Raw genomic sequence first — 12104 nt, 5'->3', positions numbered from 1 at the left:
TCTAAACAAAGTGAACTTTTTCATTCTTTGCTCCTTTGCTGTTTGCCAAGGAATAATGAAGGAGTAGTTGCCAGCATATTTATTTTTAAATTTATGTCCCTTTGGCATTTAAGAGTTTACAGTGGTTTGTATTATAATTAATAAGTTGCTTCCTAGTTGCATATCCTGTATATGCCTTAATTCTAAGATCCTTTATAGCAAAAAAGGGGTTGTTACCTTTATAGATGAAGGGATGTTATCCACTGTGTACAGTTATCCACTGTGTTATTGCCATGATTGTCCACTGAAAACTTAGCATTTGAAAAAGTCAAGGAAAGCTTCTTTGTTGAAATTCACAGAATGATGGTTTTACAACATTGGGGAAGTAGGTGTAATCTTTCCATGACAGTATTCTAATAACCATTTCATCATGGTATAACTTCTACTGGATGAAGCACAAGCTGGAATCGAGATTGCTGGGAGAAAGATCAATAACCTCAGATATGCAGCTGACACCACCCTTATGGCAGAAAGCAAAGAGGAACTAAAGAGCCTCTTGATGAACGTGAAAAGAGGTGAGTGAAAAAGCTGGCTTAAAACTCAACGTTCAAAAAATGAAGAACATGGCATCCGGTCCCATCACTTCATGGCAAATAGATGGGGAAACAATGAAACAGTGACAGGCTTTATTTTTTTGGGCTCCAAAATTACTGCAGATGGTGACTGCAGCCATGAGATTAAAAGACACTTGCTTCTTGGAAGAAAAGGTATGACCAATCTAGACAGTGTTTTAAAAAGCAGCAAGTACTGCTTTACTTTGGCAACAAAGGTCTGTCTAGTCAAAGCTATGTTTTTTCAGCAGTCATGTCTGGATATGAGGGTTGAACCATAAAAGAAGGCTGAGTGCCAAAGAATTGATGCTTTTGAACTGTGGTGTTGGAGAAGATTCTTGAGTCCCTTGGACTACAAGAAGATCAAACCAGTCAATCCTAAAAGAATCAGTCCTGAATATTCATTGGAAGGACTGATGCTAAAGCTGAAGATGCAGTACTTTGGCCACCTGATGTGAAGAACTGGCTCCTTAGAAAAGACCCTGATGCTGGGAAATACTGAAGGCAGGAGGGGAAGGGGATGACAGAGGATTAGATGGTTGGATGGCATCACCGACTCAGTGGACATGAGTTTGAGCAAGCTTCGGCAGTTAATGATGAATAGGGAAGCCTGGCGTGCTGCAGTTCATGGGGTCTCTGGGAGTCAGACACAACTGAGCAAATGATCTGAACTGAACTGAACATAGTATAACTTCTGGACAGAATTTTAGAAAAGGGAATTGCTCTAAAAAAGAAAAAGTTTGACTTTTGACTCTTCTTTCATATTTCATGTCAGAATGATCAGGCTCAATTCTTTAAGAGCCTTGAAGAATATAGTAGTTCACCTTTCTGCTGATAACTAAATTCTTTAAGAACTGTACCAATACCTAAAATGACACTTGTATTTTATTTTTTGTAAAAAATACAGATTTGTCTGTGCTGGGTCTTAGTTCAGCTTGCAAACTCTTAGCTGTGTCATGTGGGATCTAGTTCCCTGACCAGGGATTGAACCTGGGCCCCTGCATTGGGAGCGTGAAGCACTCGTCACTGGAACACCAGGAGAGTCCTGACAATTTGATTTTTTCAATGAGAATATTTTGGTTTTATTTAGCATGAAGTTAAATTATTTTATTTATTCATGGGCTCATTCAGAAATATGTGTATTACAACACAGTAATGTCTGTTGCAATATAAAATTCACCTGCCTCATTTTTAAGTTTTTATTTTGAAATAATTATAGATTCACAAGAAATTGCAAAAAAAAAAAAAAAGGGAGTTCCTGTGTACTTTTCATATATTCCAATGGTGATATTAGCATAATGGTACAATATTTAATACAGAAAAATTGACATTGGAACAGTCCAGAGTTTATTCAGATTTCACCAGGTTTACAAATACTCAATTTGTATGTGTGTATATAGCTCTGTTCGTAGTGATGCTTTCTAAGGTCCACTTGACTTCACATTCCAGGATGTCTGGCTCTAGGTGAGTGATCACACCATCGTGATTATCCGGGTCGTGAAGATCTTTTTTGTGTAGTTCTTCCATGTATTCTTGCCACCTCTTCTTAATATCTTCTGCTTCTGTTAGGTCCATACCATTTCTGTCCTTTATCGAGCCTATCTTTGCATGAAATGTTCCTTTGGTATCTCTGATTTTCTTGAAGAGATCTCTAGTCTTTCCCATTCTATTGTTTTCCTCTATTTCTTTGCACTGATCGCTGAGGAAGGCTTTCATATCTCTCCTTGCTATTCTTTGAAACTCTGCATTCACGTGGGAATATCTTCCCTTTTCTCCTTTGCTTTTTGCTTCTCTTTTCACAGCTATTTGTAAGTCCTCCTCAGACAGCCATTTTGCATTTCTTTTTCTTGGGGATGGTCTCGATCCCTGTCTCCTGTACAATGTCACGAACCTCCGTCCATAGTTCATCAGGCACTCTGTCTATCAGATCTAGTCCCTTAAATCTATTTCTCACTTCCACTGTATAATCATAAGGGATTTGATTTAGGTTATACCTGAATGGTCTAGTGGTTTTCCCTACTTTCTTCAATTTAAGCCTGAATTTGGCAATAAGGAGTTCATGATCTGAGCCACAGTCAGCTCCTGGTCTTGTTTTTGCTGACTGTATAGAGCTTCTCCATCTTTGGCTACAAAGAATATAATCAGTCTGATTTTGGTGTTGACCATCTGGTGATGTCCATGTGTAGAGTCTTTGCCAACAAAGGTCCGTCTAGTCAAGGCTATGGTTTTTCCAGTAGTCATGTATGGATGTGACAGCTGGACTATAAAGAAAGCTGAGTGCTGAAGAATTGATGCTTTTGAACTGTGGTGTTGGAGAAGAGTCTTGAGAGTCCCTTGGACTGCGAGGAGATCCAACCAGTCCATCCTAAAGGAGATCAGTCCTGGGTGTTCATTGGAAGGACTGATGTTGAAGCTGAAACTCCAATACTTTGGCCACACGATGTGAAGAGTTGACTCCTTAGAAAAGACCCTGATGCTAGGAAGGGTTGGGGGCGGGAGGAGAAGGGAACAACAGAGGATGAGATGGCTGGATGGCATCACTGACTCGATAGACATGAGTTGGGGTGAGCTCTGGGAGTTGGTGATGGACAGGGAGGCCTGGTGTGCTGCAGTTCATGGGGTCACAAAAACTCAGACACAACTGAGCAACTGAACTGATAACAGCTCTGTGAATTTTATATAGCGTTAGATTTGTGTAACTGTCACTATCAAGACTGAATTTTTCCACCACAAAGCTGCCAGTTGTAGCTATCTCTTTCTTTCCTCCATACAGTGTGTGACCCTTTATGATTTTTCTCCCCAACCATAATTCCTTGGAAGTTTATCCAAATTATTGCATGTATCAATAGTTTATTCTGTTTATTGCTGCTCAGTATTCCATAGTGTAGATGTACCAACGTTTAACTGTTCACTCTTTAAAAGAAAATTTGAGTTATTTCTGGTTTGGAACTGTTACAAATGAAGTTGCTGTGTATATGTATACAGGTTTTTATTTGAGCATATGGTTTCATTTATCAGGGGTGTGTCCAGGAGTATAAATGCTGGGTTGCATGGTAAGTGCAGGTGTAGTTTTGAAAGAAATGGCCCAAATATTTTTGGAGTGACTCTGCCATTTTATATCCCACTTAGCAGTGTAAGAGTGTGAGTTAATTTCTCTTGGACCCTTGCCCAGCATTTGGTGTTGTAACTATTTTTTAAATTTTAGCCTTTCTGGTATAGTGATACCTCATTATGGTTTTAACTGGAATTATCCTAATGGCTAATGATTTTAAAATTATTTTCATGTACTTATTTGCCATCCATATATTTTCAATGAAATGTCCATTCATGTCATTTGCCCATTTTCTAATTGAACTGTTTTATTTTTTTAACTGTTGGACTTTGAGAATTCTTTATGTATTCTAGGCTTTTGGATATGTGATTTGCAGATATTTTTCCCCTTCAGTAGCTTATTTTTTCATCCCCTTAGTAAGTCATGAAGCAAAAGTTTTACTTTTGATGAGGTCCAATTTTTCCTTTTATGGGTCATATATTAGGTGTCAAGTATGGAACCTCTTTGTCTAGCCCTAGTCTTAAAGATTTTTCTCATATGTTTTTCCAACAAGCTCTGTAGTTTTAACATGTAAGTTCATGTTTTCACCTGTGTTTGACCCAGTTGCTCCAGCACCTTTTGTTTAAAAGGCTGTCTTTACCCCATTGAATTACTTCTGTACCTTTGTTAAAAATCAGTTTGACTTGTTTTGGTGTATTCTAGAATGTCTGTTCTATTGATCTATGTGTCTATCCCTCCAGCAGTACCACACTGTGTTGATTATTATTAATATAGGTAGACTTTATTCTTTTTCAAAACTGTCTTTTTCTTTTGCCTTTCCATTCTGTATAAATTTTAGAATATGCTTTTCCTTGTCTACAAAAAAACCTTGCTAGATTTTTATGAGAATTATGTTAAATTCTCATAAAAATCAGTTTAGGAAGAATTGACTTTTTTATTATGTTGAGCCTTTTCACCTTTGAATATGGTATGTTTCTACATTTATTTAGGTCTTTCTTTTACCAGCCGTTTGATAACTTTTCTCACACTGATCCTGTACATGTTTTTTAGATTTATACCTAAGTATGTCATTTTCTTTGGAGTAATTATAAATGGTATTGTGTTTTGAATTTCTTTTCTTTTTAATACCAAGCAAGAATTCAGCAAAACAGAACTCTACAATGTGTCTGAGGCTCTGGCCCTTTCAGCTTTCTCCTACCACTAATATTACTTAGTGCTTTTAAAATTGAAATAAAAACAGAATATTTAGTTTTATTAGTCCATTTTTCCATTTTATCCCAATGTAGAAATAATCCCTTTTATGTCCAATCATCATTGCCACTTGGAAACTAAGATTGGGAAATTGTTGCTTGCTTTATTTATAAGGGAGTTCATTTCACTGTTGGATAAAAGATTCTCACTGTTCACTGTGCTGTTGATTCATGGACATTGAAGACCTCTAACTTTTTCCCCTGCCCTGCATTTTCTCACCTTTTCTTCTCGGTGCAGGGATCTAGCATCCATGATGTGCTCATTCTCAGATGCCATCATCTTAGGTCTGGATTCTTTATTCTGTCGTTCTCCCAGATACATATTAAGTGTAGGTATATCCAGTGTCCAGTGACACAAACCCAGACACCTGAAAGTGATGGTAGTGCAGAACCAGAAAGGTGCCTAAGGAATTCTACTAGTCTGGGGGGGAAAAGTGGCTTGTCTAAATGGTATGAAGGAAATCACCAATAATATATCAACCTTCACTAAGCACTAGATTCTTTCATTTGCTCTTTTAACTGAGTTTTAAGACGTAACTTAAAACACTTCTACAAAGGAGGAAACTGGAGTTGTTTTCTTTTTTAAATATTTATTTGACTATGTTGGGTCTTAGTTGTAGCATATGAGATCTTTGATCTTGGTTATAGCATGTGAGTGCTTAGTTGCAGCATGTGGGATCTCAGTTCCCTGACCAGGTATTGAACCCAAGCCCCCCGCACTTGAAGCACTGTCTTAGCCACTGAAGTCCTGAAACTGGAGTTTTGATCTCCCAAGTTCACCCAGTTAGCAAAGGGTCCAAGGATAATGTAGACACCAGAATCCCAAATTGTGTTAATTAAGATTCTGGAACCAAATTCCAATCCTAAACAATCAATTTTTGTAATAGGGTAGAAGAGTGGAACAATCTCCCTGAGTACTTATTTAGCATTCCAGACTCTCAGAACTAATGATCTTTGCCTGTTTTGAGTACCTCTTAGTTACAATACATGTTTGGGCAGCAGCAGAACAAGTACATATACAAACAGAACTCGATTGAAGGGTAGAATGATTCACAATAAAAAGTGCAGAGAAGTATGGGTTTTCAAACAGAAAAGAGCACACACACTTTTAAGATGAAATCAGTGAAGGCTTTAAAGATTAGACAGCATTTATAATGACTGGTAGATAAATAAGACATTCTTTGATTGTAATTTTTATTATATATACTCAGCGCAGTATTCAATGCTCATTTAATATGGCTGTATCTGTTCATAAGTATACAGCATTTGAGCAACACTAATTGTGCATTACACATTTCAACTGAAAAACCATTACGTGCTGAATCAATATCTGAAAATTTCAGATAAAAGAATTTTCTTTGGAGAAGCATACAATTATAGGTATTCAATTTTTGTCAATTTTAGGACGTAACAATACTTGAGAAGGATAAAGGTACCTAAAATAAAATGACATTTCAGTTTATACTTTATTTCAATACTATTTCAACTACTTATCTATTATCTTGACATTCACATAAAAGAAAACCAATCATTAAGGATCTGAATGCAAATCATAGTGAAACTCTAGGCCTTAGTTAAATATTTTAGTATTTTAGAAGTTTATATGAGTAAAAAGTAAAGATAAAATAAGCTGTCAAGTGACAGCTTACTCACTTAGCATAATTTTAATGTCAAAACTGAATACTACATTAAAACCGTATGATGCAGATAAACAATTAGCTTTTAGAAATATTAAAGAATCTAGTTCTTTGCATACAAATTTTACTCTATGGTTAAGACAGGTAACATGCTTCTTATATAATCTGTTTTCACTTTGTCTATAAAAATAAAATTGTCCTCAATATCCTTAAATTCTTTGTTTCCTAAATAAGGCCATTATTATATAATAGGAAGTTACTGAATCAAAGGTTTAAAAAAAATCAGTGGCACAAATCAAATGTAGATGATGTAACAAATCCATTGTTAGGTAAAGAATCAAGAGTACAGTAAGTACAGTGACCAGCCACACATAAGAGGTAGAATTCTTAATCACAGTTTTATAGAAAAGCAGTAGTTTATACCTGTACTGTTTTATTAGCTATAGTACTTTACATTCGCTTCTCATTATTTATCAGAAGAGGAAAAAAAGCTCTTTATAAGCAAAAATCTTACTGGCCCTTGTTTTGCATGTGTTATAGGGGCTACTCCTGTACACTTAAAAGCATTTTCTTAGCCAATTAAGGTAATCACCTAAACATGGCATTTATCTCATTTTAAAAAAGCCTCAGAGTTGGGAAATCTGTTTCTATTCTCCCAAGAAGAATAGAGGGAAACATGTAAGATGGAGGGAAATATCTCTCATTTTGTACCACTTGAGTATAAATTATAGATGAAATCATCATTGTCTCTGGATATCATTATTGCTTATTAGGAATTCAGCAGTATTAACCAACTGTACTCAGGTTTATCAGTTGATTGTTTTTAACTCTTACATGTTGTAAACAATATTACAAGTGGGTATAACCTAAAAATTCTATTTAATTCATTAAGTTACTAGTACTTGATTAAGACATGATGGCAAAGACTATAGGGTTGTTCACATATTGAGTGTTGAAACTTCTGTAGGTTTTCAATTCTTATTTGAATGCCAATAAAGTGATCAGAAAGGTCATTTTATGAAAATTACAATAAAAACTAATAAATATTTATACTAGTAGGGCTTATACCATATTGTACCTAAATACTTATAAATGATAATTTAAAACATTAAAAAATCTACGCTTTTCTAACAATTAACTGGAAATTAATCTCATGGTTTACATTAGGATTGAGTGATTACGATAAGCCAATCAGATTCCAGATACTTATTTATAGTTTAAGTAAACTTTATTTTGATAAGATATTCTGGTTTCCTTAAATTATTTTATGTTGACTTTATTTTTTTTTTTTAATGGTTTTGAAAACTCAAGATATTTACTTAACATTAGGTCCGAATTCTTTTAGCAATATTTCCTTCACAACTGCTGGTATTAATGTATCTTCCAAGTCAGTAAATACGTTAGAACTAATGTAACACTGTTGATAATATAAAAATAAAATGATTTTCCCTCATTTAATTTAAAAATCCTATATCTTAGTTAACTATTAGAATGTATCCTTACAGAAATTGGGAACGATCTTTATTCACTTCAAAGAGAAAATCTGTCCCATTTTTGATAAGTATGCTCTTAGTATTTTTAAGAATTATTCAAAAAGTCAGCTTTTGGGAATGAAGGCTAGGTATATAAAACTAATACTTTTTGTTAATATTTTAACATTTGGTTATAAAAAATCCCACATACCTTTTTTCACAGCTATGTTTCTATATACATTTAGGAGATACATATATAAAAAAGAGAAAAGTTGAGTTTTTATTTTCTAAAGATATCCATGATTAGATAATTCTCATATGATTTATAACTTGATATACTGAAAAACTTCTATAATTAATTTGTAATTGCCACTTTTACAAAGAAACTTCTGGGTTACAATCTTCTAAAAACATTGTTCAGTGTTACATTTAGGTCCAAAGTTCATTTATTTAAATCACCTAATGACATTTGCAAAACTTTTGCAAACTTAGGAAACTACTGTTATTAAAATGGCTTCATTCATTTATACCTGCAAAATATTTGCTATACACTTAAGTACAATTGGAACAGTAAGATCACTTGCACAGATCACTTTCCTTTCATATTAAAATTATACTTATTTCACACTTAATGTAATGCCTGAAAATGTTTTGGAAAAGACTGTTAATGGTCTTGACTGTAACAGTTTATTGCATTTTTCTGTCCCTTTTTGTGAATGTTAAGTACTCTGGAATTTTAAGTTCTACTTTTCCTCTTATCTTCAAATAGACTCTTCAGCATATACACTTGAATGGCTGACACTACAACCATTACCACTAAATTAACCATAGACCAGAAATTGACTCTATCAAAGTTGCTTTCTTGTATGTTTCGGTCACGTGCTTCAAATGCTCTAAGCAGAGTTTGGATGTGACCACTTTTGCTTAGTCTGGACTTGATGCTGTTGATTGACTCCTGGAGATAAATAAAATAATTTTATTGTAAAAGAATGCTCAGTAATTTTAAGTTAATTTAAAACTGTGCTTCACTGTACTCTTATTAGTTTAATATCCGAAAACAATTTTAATTAAGGGGTGGGTACTACTTAAGATTTACCTAAAGATCTTTACTACATAAAGTTTATGTAATAGTTCTCATGATATATTTAAATTATTGTCTATAATTATTCTAAAAAAGAACAAAGCTACTGGGAATTGAAAATAATATGAAAATATATTTGAGTGCTACAGTGCCAGTAATTTTACATACATTATCTTGTTAGCCCTAACAACCATAAGAAATGTTTTTATTACAGAAATGTTCCAAGATTACATTCATAAAACAAGCTTACCAAGATGCAGTCTGAGTTGCACATCTGAAAAAAATTTTTTTAGTAGGGTCCTGGTGAGAAGTGATTTAAAAACTATAAAAGGTTTACATGAATAGAAGGTAAAATTGAGATTAGAAATTATGTCAAAGTATTGATGGCATAAGTAAGAAAATAACAGAAACAGATTTTCCTGTATAGTCATCTTGCTTAAAATCCTCATTTAAAAGCAAAAAATATACACAAAATTTCAGAGTGCTCTGCTAAGCCTACAAAACTACAAAGCATAATATTTGTCATATACGTATATTTGTAAAGCAATGGTAATCTAGTAATGAAGATATTTTCCAGAAAAATGTGAGATTGAGATCCCCAAATGAAAAGACCATGCATAGTTATTTTCAATATCAGATGATGACAGTAAAGTATAAAATTGTTTATTCAAGTTTGCTGCTGTGATAAAAAATTTTGATGGGGGGGTATAAATGGAAAAACTCCTGAAAGACACTTTATTTTTCTTTAAAAAAGACTACGTATTTTAAGCCATATTTAAATCTGAACAAATTGGGATGCCAATTTGTTGGTCATTTTTTTTCATTGTGAATGAAGTCAATTTCTTGAGAATTCAGTGAAGTATTAATACTAATAAAATTTACAACTACTTGTATTTTGCACTTGTTGGCAATATAAATTTAAAATGGAAGAATATATTAATATGATTGAGATTTTAAAAATGAGTGGGAAAAAGACTGAATTTCTATCCATAATAGTGAGACTATGGATGCATCATTTCCATTTTAAGCTAGTTCCTTATCTACAAAATGGAATGAAAGGGGAAAGGGAGTTTGGAGCTGGACTAATGATAACTAAGTCTTCTTCTGAATCTCAAATTCAACTAAATTTAGTATACACATGAGATGATGAGATCAAAATTGTCATGGTAAATATTCATGGCAGTCAAGCTTAATCATTTCAGTTTGTATTCACAGTTAACACCAATGTTAAAGGTAAGAAAACTAACACTGTTTGCTAGATGCTGTTTTAAGCATTTATAGATATGCCATATCACCTTTCATCCTCACAACTCTAGAGGGTGGTATCCCCAAGGGTGATAGGACACCAAGGCTTAGAGGGCTCAGTCACTAAGGAATTACACATGATGTGATCATTTAATTTTCTGACTTAGCTAACTGTTCTTACAATATGTCTCTTCTTATATAATTTGATAGTTGTTTTCTTAACAAACTTCAACATGATCAAAATATCACACTATAAAAAAACAGTTCAGGTTATGAGTATTAGAGGTTATACATTACAGTTTCAAATTTGGAGTAATCACATTATTTCTCCCACAGAAAGTTCTGTAACAGGTATATATGCTGTTTATAAATATCGCTGACTAAATTCTATCATTTGATTACATCTAGCTGTGGCTGAAGGGTAATGACCTTTCTCCTCAACACTGGCAATACTATCATTAGTAAATAGGTTTATATACATGCACATTTCTTTATGCATGTTTATGATAAATAAAGCATAAAGCAATTTAAGCAAAGAAGCTTTTACTCCTGAGGGTAGTGGTAGTTTCTGATAACTGCTAGGCTTGGCTGAGTTACGTTAAGTGTTCCCCAAATTAATCAAGTGATACCAAATTTCACGTTATAAAATCTGTGTTGTGGGGGAAAATTCCTGTATATTTTAAGTGTTTAAAAATTACTCAATTTTGTATGCAAGCATTCTACAGATCATTATTACAATCCTCTGTTTGAACATTCTAAGGGAGTTCTGTAGTTAAGAGCATGTGTTCAAATTTGAGTTTCCCTCTCTGTGGTTCTGTGACAGAGACAATTACCAAATATCCCTAATCCATAATTTTCCTCATTGGAAAATGGAGATGATAATCCTTATAGAATTAAGTAAGGATTAGGTAAGAGAATGCAGGTAATACCTAGCTCAGTGCCTATCACATGGTAAAGTCTCTAGATGTTAGTAACTTTTTATTATTTTAGTCTTAAAAAAAGAAACTATACTGACCAGAATGTCCTCCAGTTTCATATCCAACATATCTGTGCCAGTAATGTATTTCTTCCAGTCCTCTTGTTCTTGCTCCTGTTCTCCCATATTATCCAGGATTAATTCAAAGAAAATCACCTTCTCAGAAATGGTGCTGAATGTATTGTCAAAACAGAACATGTAATCACCAACTTCAGTCTCTATCCTGTATTAAAAAAAGAAACTGTCCTCAGTTATCTGTACTTTCATCTGGGATCAAAGAAAAAACTATTGTAGAAAAAGAAATAACATGATTTATAATTGGACAGCTTACTGACAGAAAGACCTCCGTAGTATTGAAAGATAATTTATAATTTCTTGAAAGCAGTAACCTGAAAATAGATATTCAAGGACTTGCAACTTAAATGTGCTTGATACTGGAGCAGGATTAAAAACCTAGATATGATACCTCAAGAGTGAACCTTAATATTTATGTATTATTTAAAGTAATTTATAATGAGTTCAACTCATGGAAACATCACTACAGACCTCCACTTTTGAGATTAATTTGTAATGTGAGATTTTTTTTTTATTTTCAAAAACAATGGATTTTCCTAAATGCTTCATTCTAGGCCCCTTTGGATTAAGTACATAATTATAATACAGTTTACACAGATTAGGAATGAGTTCAGTAGTGAAGAATGAGAGCATTACTCATAGTAGCATTACCTTCACTGAATATATGCCACTCATAACTTAAACAATCTTGATCTTCACATTAAAGATAATTGGCCTAGGCAGTTA

The 12104-nt window shown here is 33.7% G+C and overlaps 1 protein-coding gene across 4 annotated transcripts in view; it reads right to left on the bottom strand.

Moving 5' to 3' along the window:
• TMED5 (transmembrane p24 trafficking protein 5) overlaps positions 1–12104 on the bottom strand; it is an 84957-nt gene that overhangs the window by 57931 nt on the left and 14922 nt on the right. For 2 of the 4 annotated variants that reach the window (XR_014052579.1, XM_081486368.1), the window contains exon 3: positions 11343–11526. Coding sequence is in view for 3 of the 4 variants with exons in the window: in XM_081486368.1 (XP_081342494.1) it covers positions 11343–11526 (184 nt within the window). In the remaining variant the exon portion in view is untranslated. Of the gene's footprint in view, positions 1–6072; positions 8957–9332; positions 9357–11302; positions 11527–12104 lie in introns of those variants that run through there. The other 2 variants (XM_081486369.1, XM_081486367.1) reach the window with 2 other exon arrangements.

This window comes from Giraffa tippelskirchi, chromosome 5 (assembly GCF_054371585.1).
Source record: "Giraffa tippelskirchi isolate mGirTip1 chromosome 5, T2T-mGirTip1v1.2.pri, whole genome shotgun sequence".
NCBI classification, from domain to species: domain Eukaryota; kingdom Metazoa; phylum Chordata; class Mammalia; order Artiodactyla; family Giraffidae; genus Giraffa; species Giraffa tippelskirchi.
This window is presented reverse-complemented; position numbering and strand designations above follow the sequence as displayed.